This window comes from Gasterosteus aculeatus, chromosome 9 (genome assembly GCF_964276395.1).
Source record: "Gasterosteus aculeatus chromosome 9, fGasAcu3.hap1.1, whole genome shotgun sequence".
NCBI classification, from domain to species: domain Eukaryota; kingdom Metazoa; phylum Chordata; class Actinopteri; order Perciformes; family Gasterosteidae; genus Gasterosteus; species Gasterosteus aculeatus.
Window position 1 is genome coordinate 10,632,474 of NC_135696.1, and position 15,221 is coordinate 10,647,694.

The 15,221-nt window shown below is 44.5% G+C and overlaps 3 protein-coding genes, 1 long non-coding RNA gene and 1 other non-coding gene across 10 annotated transcripts in view; 3 read left to right on the forward strand and 2 right to left on the reverse strand.

The window, feature by feature from the left end:
• The first annotated feature begins 118 nt into the window (after window positions 1-118).
• Window positions 119-4,580, forward strand: LOC120825382 (beta-2-glycoprotein 1). The gene is made up of 8 exons (XM_040186980.2): window positions 119-347; window positions 1,389-1,565; window positions 1,823-1,919; window positions 2,497-2,573; window positions 2,855-3,043; window positions 3,326-3,505; window positions 3,691-3,888; window positions 4,046-4,580. Exons 1-8 carry the CDS (start codon window positions 278-280, stop codon window positions 4,108-4,110), a joined length of 1,053 nt encoding a protein of 350 aa, XP_040042914.2. The 5' UTR covers window positions 119-277; the 3' UTR covers window positions 4,111-4,580.
• Window positions 4,581-5,115: 535 nt separating this feature from the next.
• Window positions 5,116-11,966, forward strand: nol11 (nucleolar protein 11). The gene is made up of 18 exons (XM_040186976.2): window positions 5,116-5,387; window positions 5,790-5,903; window positions 6,298-6,354; window positions 6,604-6,752; window positions 6,909-6,966; window positions 7,213-7,354; window positions 7,906-8,112; window positions 8,326-8,402; window positions 8,667-8,790; window positions 8,930-9,021; window positions 9,233-9,298; window positions 9,386-9,570; window positions 9,706-9,831; window positions 9,968-10,198; window positions 10,415-10,493; window positions 10,598-10,690; window positions 10,994-11,101; window positions 11,538-11,966. The coding sequence occupies exons 1-18, from the start codon at window positions 5,241-5,243 to the stop codon at window positions 11,649-11,651; spliced, it is 2,169 nt and encodes a 722-aa protein (XP_040042910.2). The 5' UTR covers window positions 5,116-5,240; the 3' UTR covers window positions 11,652-11,966.
• LOC144383360 (uncharacterized) lies at window positions 10,598-13,265 on the reverse strand. Its single transcript, XR_013450722.1, has 3 exons — window positions 13,171-13,265; window positions 12,382-12,481; window positions 10,598-10,746 (listed from the first exon to the last, which is right to left on the reverse strand). It is a non-coding gene; the product is annotated as an uncharacterized LOC144383360 (long non-coding RNA).
• On the reverse strand, window positions 12,394-12,475 carry trnas-aga (transfer RNA serine (anticodon AGA)). Its single transcript has one exon. It is a non-coding gene; the product is annotated as a tRNA-Ser (tRNA).
• The window catches only part of LOC120825378 (nucleosome-remodeling factor subunit BPTF-like), a 38,479-nt gene continuing 35,850 nt past the window's right edge, over window positions 12,593-15,221 (forward strand). For all 6 annotated transcript variants that reach the window (XM_040186975.2, XM_078080525.1, XM_078080527.1 and 3 more), the window contains exon 1: window positions 12,593-14,442. In XM_040186975.2, coding sequence (XP_040042909.2) covers window positions 13,827-14,442 — 616 coding nt within the window. In that variant the 5' untranslated portion in view covers window positions 12,593-13,826. The remainder of the gene's footprint in view (window positions 14,443-15,221) is intronic.

Below are 15,221 nucleotides of genomic sequence, written 5' to 3' on the forward strand. Positions count from 1 at the left end.
TTATGCATCTCTGCTCGGTAATAGGATTTGTGCAACAGCTAAATGAGTTTGATAATATGACCTCTGCTGGAGCATTTCACGTCCAAAAATCTGTTTTGGTAAAAAAAAAAAAAAAAAGACAAAACAAGGATTCCAGTGAGCAGTTACTTAACGCCGCTCTTATCTGTTTACTTTGAGAGCAGCGCAAACAGCAGTGACCGTGGGGACAGAGACTCACAGTGTTTGGAGCAGAGACCACAGTAAAGAACAGAGGAGCGTCCGTACATTTCTTCAAAGGATGGAACGCCCGCTGGCGCTGATTCTTCTGTTTCCATTCCTATATTTCCCCACCGCTGCATCAGACAATGGTATTAGTTTTTGTTTCTTACTTTCTTAAACATCACGCGGCTCAAACTGCATGCATTCACACGTTACTTTGCTATTCGCACGCGTTTAGCCTTAGGTGATGTGAAACGGATTTAAAATCATTTGCTTAGTAATGAACATGTTGAGTTTTGGAGACATACAATTATGTCATTTGATCTGTTGTTTGCGATGGTTTCTTCAAAATGTTGTAACGGTGACAGATTTTTATGTTTTTTTGTTATAAAACACTTGCACAGAACTTTTTTTTTAATGTAAGTTTCTGCTCTGGGGTGGCGTGGTGGTTAGCACTGGCGCCTCACAGCAAGAAGGTCCTGGGTTCAACTCCGCCCAGTGGCCTTTCTGTGTGGAGTCTGCGTGGGTTCTCTTCGGGTTCTCCGGCTTCCTCCCACAGTCCAAAGACATGCTCTGGGGATCAGGTTAATTGGGGACTTTAAATTGCCCGTAGGTGTGTGGATGTGAGTGTGAATGGTTGTGTGTCTCTGTGTAGCCCTGCGATTGGCTGGCGACCAATCCAGGATGTACCCTGTCTATTGCCCGAAGTTGGCTGGGATGGACTCCAGCCCCCCCGCGACCCTGTGTGCAGGATAAGCGGTTTGATGACGATGGATGGATGGATGGAAGTTTCTGTCGCCAGTGTTGCCAGTCGTGCTGTGTGTTTGAATAGTTGACATAAATGTGTTGTAGACTAAGTAAAGCCCACAAGCGAGTTACACTATCAGAATAAGTACGTATATCTTGCTCTTGCTTCAATGTTCATATCTTGCTGTGAACAGAAAACCACATTATAATTATACAACAAAACTGTTGAATTTATAACTAAACACACACACACACACACACACATTCCTTCCATTGTATGCTCAGCGCATGAGACACACACGTGGCTTCAAAGATCCGCCTGAATACTGAATGAATACCTGAGGTGTTGATGTTCATCAGCTTGCCGTGTTTTGAATTTGGATCATTTTATTCTTTTGGAATGTTCTTCTGTACGTGATCATTAAATCCACTTGTGTTTGCAGTGTGTCTCAGGCCTGAGCTGGCTGACAACATTGAGAAGGATGGACTCCAAAGGTACTTCAGCCCCGGTGTGGAGTTAACGCTGTCCTGTAAACAGGGATACAGCCCGGAGCTTGGCCCTCGGAAGATTGTCTGCGGTATCAGTGGAGAATGGACGAAAACCAGATTAATGTGCTCACGTAGGTCCCCATTATTCTAATGGGAACTTTGGGTCAAATGTATGCACTTCAATGCAATTTTACTAGGATCATATCAGATTTAGCATTGAAAAAAGTCAGTGCTCTGGTACATTTCTGGGAGAATTTGATTAAGCATTTGAACAATTTTACATAATGTCCTGTAATATTAGTTGTACTTGTGTTTCTATGTTTGCAGAATAACTGAATGGCATTACTTCCTTTTAAGCAGGTTGTTTGTACTCTTTTCCTTCCTGCAGCCAAACGCTGTCCCTATCCTGACTCTCTGTCTAATGGAGAATCGTACTACGAGGATATTATGTTCCAGAGTACCATTAACTATACGTGTAACGAAGGGTAAAACAAAAACCTGCTGTGTAATTTCCTCGTGTGCTCCCTCAGCCACCTTGCTCCCCTCAATACACTTGTGGTATTTTAGAAAATGCAAATTGCGGCCACGTGCCAAGTAGAGATTTTCTGGCATTTAAAGTGCAAGCATGTTATTATATATATATTCTGCTTACCAACATATGCAAGTCTACATAGTAAAGCGCTTGGTCAGTCTGCACACTGTGAGGCACCATTCAGATTTATTTGAAAGGGAATAAGAAGAATAAACTATTTAGCCGAACATTGTGTAGACCTCTTTTGTGTTCTGAGGCTTACACATCAACATCATCATCATGTGCTTTTGAGTTCAGAGTTTTGATCATTTTGAGCATCAGCACACACAACAAACAGAGTTACATACACAGCGGGTCCTTTGTGAGAAACCGGCCACCATGTCGCCCAGAACCAGAGCCTGGTTCAGAGTTCAATCATTCCCTTTGGCTGCTAGATGGCCCTGAATCCTACACACACAAGACAAGCATCATGTGTTTTTTGTTTCCGTTTGAAATATGAACTGACTGAATGGTCTGACTGCTCTGCACAGGTACACCTTGACTGGAAACCGTTCTGCAACGTGTCTTTCCAACGGAGAATGGAGCACACCAGTGCCACAGTGCAAGCGTATGTAAACCAGAGCTTCCTTGTGCGAGGCTAGGAAAATAAATTAGAATAAGAATAAGAACTGATTTTTGTGACCTTGCAAGGCAGACAATGGAATAATTCTCTTCCCATAAATCAGTGAAAAACAGGTTTTGACTTGGTATCTCTAAGCTATCCATCAATATGCCCTGCTTTAAATGCAAACAGATACAATGATATATGTATATATTCCTGCATAACAAACACAACGCAAGCAGGCATTACACATATGAATTGAACATTTTCTGTCTCTTCTCCTGTAGCTGTGACTTGTGGTCTCGCACCGATCCCACAGTTTGGGAAGATCATTTATGACAAGAGGATCAGAGGGAACACCACTTATTACGGCTTGAAAGGGACGTACACGTGTCTGCCGCCGTACGTGCTGTTTGGCAGCGCGAGAGGAGAGTGCACTGTCAGCGGCGAATGGACCAAAGCACCTGAATGCCGAGGTACAGATGTTTAAGAGCAACAGCTGCTGTGATAAGAAGTATTTGCTGATTTAACGGAAAACGTGTTTTGAACCAATTGTCCCACTTCAACAAGCATGGTGATGCTGAGAGACGTTGAGCAGAAAATACACACTATTAACAAGTTAGATGCAATAGCACCACCATCTGGTGTTCACCATCCCCAGGGGAAATGCTTAATACACACCGGGAGGATTAGCAGACAACTGGTAAAAAATATGAAACATACAGTAGCAAACACACCTTCTCGTATCCCCGTTGCAGTGGTGACCTGCCCTGCACCCGAGAACATTGACATGGGCTTTCTGTCAAGCAACGAAGAGAGAGACTACGACTACAAGGAAACGGTCAGATATGGCTGCAATGAAGACTACGTACTCGATGGAAACTTCCAGATTGTTTGTAATCAAGATGGAAATTGGTCTAAAAAGCCATCCTGCAAAGGTAGGGCTGCAACCGATAACACCGTTACTGTGCGATACAAATTCTGGGTATGGCCGAAGTTCTTGGGTGATATCGATAGGTGAAGAACTGATGACCTGCTTGTTGCTGAATTTGGATTTATGTTTTTGCCAACTGTGACCGGGGCTTATTTGTTGTCAATGATTCCATTGTCTTGTCACTTACAGCTCCTTGCCGTGTCGGTGTAGAGAGAGCAAGGATATTATACAAAGAAAAGAAAATCTGGATTGAAGACCTAAATCCTAACCGAGTTTTACACAATGAGATTATCTCATTCTACTGTATGGACATGGACAGGCAATGTGGTTATGCAGTGTCAACCCAGTGCATCGAAGGAAAACTCAAAATCCCTGAATGCTTTGAGCGTAAGAAATTTGTCACGACATATCACTCAATAGCCACATTTAGCGTATTTTGTATTTCTTAACATTCTGATTAATATGGATATTTTCCTCTATTATGGCAAGTGTATTCTAAACTGTTCTGTGTGTGTGTGTGTGTGTGTCTGTGTGTGTTTTCTAGAGCCCAGCGCCATTCATTATAAACTACAATCAAGTTCACTTCCATCAGAAATGAAACAGTGCTGAAACAGTGCGAGCTCCCATCTCATCTGATTATTATTAAACTACTTCCATTTCGTTATTCTTGTGTTTTTGTGCAGCCTGTTCAGGCTTTAAATAAAAAGCCACAAACAGATTTGCAGGCCTCTGAATGTGAGAAAACACAGCTTTTTATCCTTCAGTATTCAGAATTGTTAAATTGTTATTCCCCTTTATCTTGCCTGGAGGCTGTCTCACCCAAGTATATCACATCATACCTAAAACTCTTACCAACACGTACCTCACATTTGCTTAATTGTTTTAGTACAGTGGTGCCAGCAAGCACTATATTGTAAGATACTCTCAAAGGTTCCTTCACAACAAGTCTCTGGTCAAGATGATTTTCTACCTGCCATTGTAAACTCACTTTGAATTAACATTTTCTGTAATTAAAAATAAATAATTTGACTATACAAGGAATGAAATCAAAATGCATTAAATGAGACAATGGGACAATGCATAGTACGGTTCTTGTACTTCATTAGTGGATAATGATATATGTTTCAGGCTTTAACTTTAACTTTAAAAAGCATAACTAACTGTTTCTATGTGCAAACTAAATGACCATAATACGGCTCTGTTCAATGTGAGCTAACTTGCTTATAAATGCATAATAAAGGATGTGTTTGTCTCAACAAAGCAATGACAAAAAGTTAAACAACTATATATTGGGTAGGTTATATAACAATATTGAGCCTTACACAACGTAGCCCACGATTGATGCACAGCTAGCGTTGTCCATTCATCTCATACCGAGGCAATGCTGCATGGCCATGTGTGCCAACCCCACGGTTTAATTGATTAATAGCACACACAAGCAAAATAAGTAGTTTTCTCTTATGAGAAATACATCTAGTAATAGCAATACATCGTCCATATTCATGTAATTAATACCTATTGGTTAAACCAACAAATTAGTTCATAAGGTTTTTAAACATTACTGTCGTATAAATCACAGTTTCTGTCCTGTAGTTTTCGCTCCACGCCGTGCGCGCTCCCGCGACGTGCGGGTACCACGGCGGGCATACGCAACTCGACAGAACACCGCTGGCCGCTGAAAAAAACATTCGTGAGTTCTCGCGAGATCCGACGAGTTGTCCGCTCTCTTCTCGTCCAGCATGGCCGCGCTCTATGCGGGATACACGTTGCGCGGACTTGCCCCAGCTCAAAATCGCCCAAATTCAGGTATTCAGGGCGTCGAAGCGGAGAGAGATAGCGACCATGTCGTTGTCACCGACTCAACCAGATGCGTCACGCTGTACAAGGTAACGTGAAACATTTGTTTGGAGGGGGCTCCCCTAACCAGCTGATACGCGCGACCTGTTCAACTCGTGTTGGCATCCTCGTCTGCTCACGGGCAGTGCGTCGGAAACTAACAAAACAGAAAACACACGTTTCTCTAGTTAACCGTGGTAGTACTGACTCCTTCTTGAATGCGCCTGTGTGTGCTGGGCTGTTGTAAACAGCACGGCGGCGTCCTTAAACAGGCGAATTAGTTAGCTAGCGGGTCGCTGTGTCCCACGAGACGCACACCGCTCGCTGCTTACGTCACTACGCTCAGAGCGTGTGTTTATCTAACGCGCTGCTCCTCACGAAAAGACCCATTTACCTGTTGCCTCTTTTTCCTCCTCATTAATGCATCTGTTGTGTGCCCGTGATTGTGCCAGGTTTCAGACCAGAAGCCACTGAGCTGCTGGACGGTGAAACAAGGACACACACTGACCGGTGCAGCAGTGTACAACGCACGGACGCAGGAATACGTGGCGGTGTCGGACAGAAAGGTAGACTTTCATTCATTCTTGTTGTGGCACCGCGTTGTTGTTGTTGTTATTGTTTGCGTTGAGCAGCTTCTGTACAGGAACACCGCTCACTCACTATGTTGATTGAAATTGGGGTAAATGAATCAATTCTAAGGCAGTTTCTTTATTGTAGTATAAGATAACAGGTAATGAAACGTTTCTTTTTCATCTCATGCCAATTTTTCTGTTGACAATGTCCACATGATTAGTTATTCACTACAGTGTGTCCTAAATTAAAGGTTTTATCTTACTAATTGATGTGGTCCTGGATTAATAAACCAAATTGTTATTCACCTTGTCATTTGTTTGGGCTCTAGGTGTTGCTGTCCTCTGCCTGACACGGTCGCAAAATAATGTCCCTTTATTTTTTATTAAGGTGATCAGAATTTGGAAGGAAGACGACATCATCTTGGATAAGGCCTTCAAAGCAACCGTACGTAAACTAGTTTGTACAACGTGTTGTTTGAACGCAGCAGAAGTGATCCAAGGTTAAAGGCACGTTGTCGTACGGAGGGGTGACTAGTGATGAATCGTACAATTGTGGGATGATGACTTGTTGGTGGCCGCCTGGATCAGCTCCATTTGGACATTGTTCTTCAGCGAGGTCGCTGCAATTACAACCTGAGCCACATCGGTCCAATCTGGGTCCTCATTCCCTCTCCTGTCTATAAATTCTCCCCAGGTGTCATCAGATGTCTGGAGGGTCCACTGTGTGGCCGGAGGGGACCCTGTGGTCCTGTTCCACAGAGGAGCTGTGAGGCTCCTGGACTCCTTACTTTCTGCTCCCCAGCAGCCCATCGAGGAAGTCCTGTCACCAGAAGAGGCCATTAGGTCCGTATCACGTTGCCTTAAGCGCCTGTAAAGCCTTTTGGGTTATGGTCTGGATTCATAGTGATTGCATTTCAACAATATGTATTGGCGGTTAAGTCGTTCTGTGCTGCAGCTTCACTTGTAGAGTGTCAATGATTGTTCCTTTTTTTTCTTTAGTTGGAGCACCAACATAGTAACCGAGTCCCAGCAGTTTGTCATCTTCACAACCGAACAGGTAACATCATTTTAATTGTTCATTGTTAGAATTGTTCATTTTTTGGCAACTGTTATACTTGGCTGTAAAAATAAATCAGGTTAAATTGCAGGGTGCACTCCTGTGCCTGTGTGGAAATCCATGTGAATGCCATGTATTTCATTTTTTATACCAATAACTCATTTATTTTCTTCTATTTATTTGTTGACTCTTTGTTATTGGTATGTATAAAGACCTGTTTTCTTGGATGTCAATCTTCTACTGCAGAAAGGAGATCACTTCCTGTACCTGCAAAGACTGAATCCCAACAGCCTGCAGAGGTACCATCTGGAGCGGGAGGAGCCCGGTCTTTCCCCACTCAGCTTCTCTGTCTCCTACAGGGATAAACACATCCGCCTGCTTTATCTCTGTAAGTCTTGAGTTTCCTGTGACAATATTTTTAGCGTCAGTGTTTGACTGCGCAGGCTAATTTCACTGACTTCCTTTTCTTTGCACCGCTCATTGTTTACAGTTGGAATAGCAAGTTGAGATGCGAGAATGGAGTCGAGAGATGCTGTGTACGACAGGATTGTTTCACAAGTAGCCAGTTGAAAATGTCAAGCCAATAAAGAGCTTATTGTCAGGCGATAGCCGAAACGCTTCCAACGCCAAACGTCTTGTCCTGCTGCATACAGATCCTTCTTATTACTGTGGAGTCTGTTTAAAGGCGGTACTGTTTTTGTTTATAGTTTCCACTCTAGCCTTACAGCGTTTCACTACTCAAAAATTGCAGCGACAAGTTTTATTTAACTTGCACATTAATTAAACTTAAAATTAATAATTTCTAGGTTTATTTGAAGTTACATGTTGTGGTGCGCAAACACCGGCTGTTACATGCATCACATGTGCAATAGGTGTTGTTAGTTTAACAATTTTGTGTTGTTGTTTTTTTTCCTGCCCCATTGTTCTCCTTCCATCCAGACCCCAACGGTCATGTATACGAGAGTGTGGTCTCCGTGCGGGCCCCGGTGCCTGAGGAGGGGGCCCAGGCCCTCCCGCTGCCTCGCAGCCTGCTGCTGAGCCTTCCCGTCGGTGAGGGCCTCCTGCAGGCTGCGTCGGCTCAGGAGTTGGATGAAGCCCATGTAGCGGTTGTGGGGGTTCCGCACCCGTCGGCCGGGTCTGGCAAAGGTAAGTGCGTTTTTAATCACGTGGCCTCAAATGAAGAGTGCAAACCAGCTAGATGTATGAGCATCTAGCTGGTTTGCAAAGTGATAGCAGATGGTTATTTGCTCATGCAGACATTAAACGATGACAATAATTCTCGCCAGTCTTCCTCTGCACTGACTCCAGTATCTGACAAGCGTGTGAAACTTGAGCGGCTCTCTGTCTTTGACTTTTCAGACTTCCTGTGTATCTGGAATACCAATTTCCAAACCCTTCAGGCAGGAAAAGAGATGGCGGGTAAAATCTACGGCCAGGTAGGTCGAGCTTCCCTCGCTGTCCTTATTACTGGAGGCCAAGGTTCCCTGTCCTTCCAGCTGCTGGGTGCTGATGGAGGACTGTATGACTTTGGTAGAGCGTTGTCTGCTCTCCACCGTGAATGGTCTCACTGCCCCTCCTCACAACTTTATAGCAGCCCACATTCTTAATCTTGACTCGTTGTGCAAGTCCATACTATCACTGATAACCTGTGTTAACTTTAACTTGTGTTTGTATCCCCTCTCTTTTTATCTTTCGTCTAGTTGTGGAGTTTTTGGAACAAGTTATTCATTCCACATGGAAAAACCTTCTCTGTGATTCCATACGATTGCCCCAAATCTTCGCTGGCCTCGGCACTGGGAAAACAGAGGCAGGTCAAGAAAGACGGTGAGCTAGAACAATTATGCACTAATACAAAAACCTTTTTTAGGCTAAAATAGATAATATTGCAACATTGTGTTCTCAATGAAGCTGTGACATTAATTAGTTTTTCACTCAGTGCACTGTTCTTTTCTCACTGCAACAGAGTCCAAAGCTCCCACTTCGGTACCATCCTGGAATACCCTCCTGCACGAGGAGAAAGCTCACCCCTCGAGAACCGCGGAGACCAGGAAGACGGTTTGTTGACGTCACATTACAGACTAGACGACCGCTGCCTAAACTGCTGCTGCATTCATCCCACACTCTGTAACCCTGAATTTAAGTGTTTCTCAATACCAACAGCTGGCTAACCCTGAATGACTGATAACATTTTTTGCTGAACGTGACATTGTTTGGTAATGGCTCAGTAACTGTCCTGTGGTATCCTCCGTGGCCTCTTTCCATACAGAGAACAAACCGTAAAAGCCAATCTGCACAGAGTTTAACAAATGACCAAGTCTTGGAGTTAATCAAGGTGAGAATACAATTCATTCTTGGCTCTCTGGCAAAACACTTTATAATAAAAATGTTGAATGAATCAGTTTTTAATCTACTCATGCAGACCGCGCCAGTAGAAGAGATCCAGAGAGAGGTGCAGCTCCTCCTGTCACGGACCGACACCCAGGACCTGCAGACCTCCGTCGGGCAGCTGGCATCGACCCTGGTGTCCCGCAGCCTGAGCGATCCAGCCTTCTACACCCCCAGCAGCCTGGTGCAGCTGGTGCACACTCGGTACCTCTGCCACAGGTCAGTAAGCAAAGGCAATGAAATTGGGGCGATGGCACTCTTTTAACGTGTGTGTGTGTGTGTGTGTGTGGCAGTTTCCCTTGATGAGTGTTATTTCTGTTGATTGGAAAAATGTGCCATCATAACATTCAACAGTGTGTGTCCTGACCTTGTGCTCCTGGCCCTGGAGAGGAAGGACTACTTTCTGTGTCAGCTCTGCTTGCAGTTCTTCCCTGACATTCCTGAAGTTGTCACCTGTGCTTGCCTTAAAGTCTTCATCAGGTAAAACTGATTGTTCCAAAGTGCACAACCTCGTACTGATCTGCCACAAGGTCCTTTATTAACTACTAAAGTAACATATTTTTGTTTATTAGCCTGACTGTGTATCAGACACAAAATTAACTGTGTTGTGTTTCAGCATGTCAGATGTTGATGCAGCGAAGGTGAACCTGGAGCCTGACAGTGTCTTCTTCATGGAAGCCCTGATTGCTCAAGAGCACGAGGCGGGGTTGAACGGTTTCAGCCTCGCCGACGAAGAGGACCGTTCAGACAACCTCGCCGAAGGTGGCGCCACAGCACAACGAGACAATGAGAAGGCCTCTGCAGCAGAACAGATGTGTCCAGTGGGATTACATAAAGCAGTTCTACTGTATCCTGCCAGTGCACGCCTTCTCTGATCCAATATTTGCACAATGCTGTCAAATGTTGTTTATTTATCATACAACAGCTGCGACTCAGCGCCCCCATCCACATGTTGTTTACCAGGAATAAGTTACATGTTACAGTTAAATGTCGTAAACACAGACCGTTTGTCCTCAAGGATTTATTTTTTGCTGTGTATGAGATCTTAACTCGGGCTTTATAGAAATGAGATCCTGCAGACGGCCTACTTTGACTCTTTCCTGCTTCCTCATCTAAAAGATCTCTCCTCCCAGGATGTTGTTGTGAGTAAACGGCATCTAACCCATTGCACATTTTTATAACACCAAGTGTGGATGCTTTCACAGAATGCATCTATAACGTTCAATGTTCTTTCTCGTCCAATCAGCTTTTCCTCCAGTACCTGCAGTTCGTTTACCTCAAATTTTCCCACGATGCTTGCAAACCGACGCAAGGATTGAGATCCCCGAGCCTGACTCAGGTCTGTGTCACTGTCCCACTGTCTTCTGTCACAGCCGGACAGATTAAGTGATCAGTCTAGAGGCAGAAAAATGAATATTTCGCAGACTGGTGAAATCCAGTCACTCAGATCCAAATACTATGCAAGTCAGACTCACATTTTGAATATACTTTAATATGTAACAAACTGGAAATATGATTAAAAAAAAGCAACTATAGTTTTTTAGTTTTTTGTCAGAATTGTGAGGAGGTTGTACACTAAAGGTGGAACGGTACAACGCAGACGTTCCCATCTGAAAGGAGTGAAATGACTGTGTGATTGCAGGTCATGGATTGGATGGGCTTGCTGTTGGACGCCCATTTCACAGTGCTGGTGATGACTCCGGATGTCAAGGACTTATTGCTGAATCTCCACAGATTTGTAAAGTCTCAGGTAACCAATAGTTTTCCTTGTTCTATGCGTTGCAGCTGGTTACATGTAAAATAGAACATGAACAGTTTAATGGAGCAGATACAATAACTACCAATAAACATTTTGTTGGAAATTCTCACAGGAATTTTGTCAACTTTGGCACAAACGTTAATCTGTACTCAAGGATCAACCAATTAGAATTTGGTGGTCGAAGACCAGGTTTATTTATTTTATTTTTTTAAACTAAAGAACATATGTAGGAAGTGACAATTGTACACACATGTGGATAAAGTGATGAGGCGACACGGGGCCGCGATTCCTGTCAGTCATCTTTTATATATGACGGGGAACGGGTGTTTGGTTGAGCATGGCAACAACATACAGAGTATTACAAGAAAACTTTTCAGATGTAATGTTTTCTGGGAAAGACAATAACGAAGACGTCTTGTGTCCTCAGGTGAGATTCGTTTCTGAGCTTGGGAAGATCGAGGGAAGCCTCCAAGAGCTCGATAAGATGGCGTGGAAGAGGGACGTTGGACAATACTCCATTGAAATCATTGAGCTGTTTTAGAATGTGTAACCTTTTTAATAAATCAATGAGCATTTTTTGTCTTTCCAAGCTAGCGTTGTAAACTTGTCCCAAATGGTAATATGTAAAAAGTACTTTTTGGAAATAAAGGCTAGTCATCAGACTTAAACATATATAACTTTTGCTGTAGAATTTTTGGTGTAAGTTAAACATTGCATAAATAAATCGTCTGCTCAATGACAAACTTAATAATTGTCGTAATCATAGCATGACTCAATGAATGTCTTTGTCAGCTGTAACATTTGTAATGGGTTTTCCACAGGATCATTATCCTTAATACAAACCTAATAAGAGAACACGTTGATCCCTTCTGTGAGTTTTTTGACTAAATGTGCCTCAATCCTCGATCAAATACGTGTGAAGTAGCGTGGGATGCATTGACGTTGGAGGTGATCGCCATGGTTTTTGCATGGCTTTCACTCACTGGTGTTATTTTATAATGCAAACAGGGTATGTTATTGTACTTTTCTGTGGAAAAACACTCCTGCGACCGTGCCATACTGTGGAGATCGGGAAACATTTGATTTTGCTGAGAGGCCTATAAGGAGCCATAAGAAAGGAAGTAAACTCACAAGAGGCCCTACTGAAACACTAGTTCAAGAAAATAAAGAGGCATAAGGCTTCCAGTTGCTCTTACGATGCAGTGGCATTTCAACGTGGTGCAGCGGGCGCATTAACTAAAGCTCTGTTGTCTGTTATACGACTTACTCACCAAAAGGAAGTTCGTTGTCGGCAGGATTCGAACCTGCGCGGGGAGACCCCAATGGATTTCTAGTCCATCGCCTTAACCACTCGGCCACGACAACTGATGGCTAAGACAGGGAAATAGTACATCAATATAGTTGCAGGTACAGTCATACCTAAAACTAATATAGATATGAATCTATATTAGTTTTTATCTGCGGGGATTTATTGCATTTTTTTTTGTTGAACTAGCTATGCACCCAAAGCCGGTGCTTTCCTTCTGTGCAGTTACTTGTTGCAGTTGCCATATTGAAAAAGGAAATCTAATCGTAATGTTAATTTACCAAACGCATAAATTCAAACCAGAAGCTTTTGGCGAAAGTAAAGTTTGATGCAATTGCAGGCCTAACTATTTTTTGTTTGACCCAAACGTAACTGGCTAAATTACAACACTGTTATGATTATATCGGAGGTCTTCGCATCGCTCCAATAACATTTCAACACGTTTCAACATAATTTCTACGATATAACTTGAACAGAACTGGCTCGAATTAATGGAAATGAGCCAGATTCCAGGGTATTTCTTCGTCAGGTCATTTTTAAGTAATATGAAATGCATCTGTCTAAACAAATGTACAGCCCTTTTCCATATGGATGTCATTCTAAATTAGACGTGTCTGCCATTTACTTTTTATGATGAATTTAGGTTCATGTTATAAAGCTAAATGTCGGATATACTCTTCTCTTTCTCGCCTGACGACGATGTCGACATGGCCGATAACGAACGATGATGTTTCACTAAATACACTCGACCCACCTGTGATTAAAACCCGCCAAAACCCGCCAGTGCGAAACAAGTGGCTTAAAGCGTTCGCACGGTTTAACTCGTCTCGTGAACTAGCAGGGCGATCGCGTCTGGTGTGGAATAGTGAGTCACGTGACCTCGCGTACTCAGGCCCGCCAGTGTCAAGTTAAAAGGTAACAAACACGCGTTCCGATCTGTCACAACGAGCACGTTTAAAACGAACGCGTTTAACGCGCACATTTCGACAATGCAACGGCTGGACTGACAAAGAATGGCGGATGTGACCTGGTTTCACATTCGCGTTGCGCTCCGCGCGTCTGGCTTTCACGTGCCGATCCGCTCACCGGGACTTTAGTTTGGTGGGGAAACACGCGCTACTTCCGGTACAAGCGGCGCTGTCCCCCGTTAGCTTGACGCAGATCTGGGGCCTGCTGTGTTTTCAACGGAGGGAGAGCTGAGAAGAAAAATGGCGTCTGCAGGCGACCCAGAGCGGGACACCGGCCATTCAGTTTGAGCTTTCCGCCCTGAAATTGAGACCGGGGCTTGGCGAAGACTCGTCGGGAACCGTCTCCGGACCCGCTGGGCTCCTTCTCCCCCGCGTTTCTCTGGAGTGCGTGGCTTACCCGAGCTCCGAGATTGAAGCGGAACAGAAAAGACTCTCTCCCACAATGAGGGGGAGACGAGGAAGGCCGCCCAAACAAGCAGCCGCGATGCGGGAAGGATCGCCCGGGCCAGTCCGCGGCTCCAGGGGCAGCAGGAGTAGAGGGACGCGTGGGCGGGGAAGAGGCAGGGGACGCGGCCGGGGAAGGGGCGCAAGCGGCGGCGTTTGCGGCTCCGGCTCCGCGGAAGTGGATACAGAAATCTCCGGTCGAGAGAACTTTCATTCGACCCGGGGCCGCAGGAAAGTTGGAGCCTCAATCACCACCGCCGCCGCCGCCAACAGCACCACCACCACCACCACCGCGGCGGTGGCGGCGGCATCGCGGGGCAGAGGAGGCAGGTCGAGAGGCAGGGGGTCGAGAGGCAGCCGCGGCGGGAGAGGCGGCGTGAGGCGGCCTCAGACCAAAGTGGTCTACGACGACAACAGCGACGAGGAGGACGATAATTTAAGCTACAGGTCAGACGACGACGAACTAATGAACGACAACCCTTCGTCCGATCTCGAGGAGGAGGAGGCCCTGGGAAACGAATCGGACTATCTGGAGGAACTGGCGGATGATGATGATGCCAGCTACTGCACGGAGAGTAGTTTTAGGAGTCACAGCACGCTCGGTAGCACCCCAGGTACGTTTGTTTGCAGGTGCACGCACTCCGGCGCGGCCGCTTTGCAGCTTTGTCGTGTGCGTTTTATTTTTATTTTCGCTCAGTACAGAAACCAAGGCGCATTGTTCAAAATGGAGCTTGCAGTCAGAAACGGGCCTTTGTTTACCGTGTGCTCCGCTGGCCGCTGGTTTACGGATCGGCTCCACGCTTCAACCGGCTCTCGTGTTTTGGACTTTTTGTCGGATCAGCACCTTTTTGTTGTCAATTTACATTGCATAATTTATACTTTTTTTTAATTTTTTTACTCTAGCGCGCTATATTTAACGTGTTTCCGTAGACATGGAGAAACTGGATTTAGCCGTACGTGTGATAAATACGGTCCCTATCATTCATTCAACATTTCTACTTATTATGTTAGTTATGCACAGAACAGGAAGTGCACTTTATTCTGTCAAACTGATCCGTCATCACACGTAGTTATAAACATTGTTTCCCACTCGGATTAACAGTTCGCACTTCTACTTTCTCTACAGATTTGTACGAACATTTAAAATGTGACCCGTTTAATTAATAAATGTAGCAATCTATGCATAATCATCACGCCTTTTAACACCACGTCCAGCTCGATTTCTAAGTCATTTTGTTGCATATCGTCGTTAGATGAGTTTGACAGGCGTTTGTTTACAAGCGAGACATGTGGTCCAACAGCAACTCGTTACATTATTACGCGAATAGCCGTTACCATAGTTACCCCACTGTTTATCAGGTTAGCAACCACTGATGGAGAGCCGTGTTAATGA

What these genes read in the sequence shown, in the direction of transcription:
- LOC120825382 (XM_040186980.2), top strand. Translation starts at nt 278, where the DNA reads ATGGAACGCCCGCTGGCGCTGATTCTTCTGTTTCCATTCCTATATTTC. An exon ending in ACCAGTGCCACAGTGCAAGC is followed by an intron (nt 2,574 to 2,854) that starts GTATGTAAACCA and finishes CTTCTCCTGTAG; the next exon opens with CTGTGACTTGTGGTCTCGCA. An exon ending in CAAAGCACCTGAATGCCGAG is followed by an intron (nt 3,044 to 3,325) that starts GTACAGATGTTT and finishes TCCCCGTTGCAG; the next exon opens with TGGTGACCTGCCCTGCACCC.
- nol11 (XM_040186976.2), top strand. Translation starts at nt 5,241, where the DNA reads ATGGCCGCGCTCTATGCGGGATACACGTTGCGCGGACTTGCCCCAGCT. An exon ending in TGGCGGTGTCGGACAGAAAG is followed by an intron (nt 5,904 to 6,297) that starts GTAGACTTTCAT and finishes TTTTTTATTAAG; the next exon opens with GTGATCAGAATTTGGAAGGA. An exon ending in ACTCGGTACCTCTGCCACAG is followed by an intron (nt 9,571 to 9,705) that starts GTCAGTAAGCAA and finishes AACATTCAACAG; the next exon opens with TGTGTGTCCTGACCTTGTGC.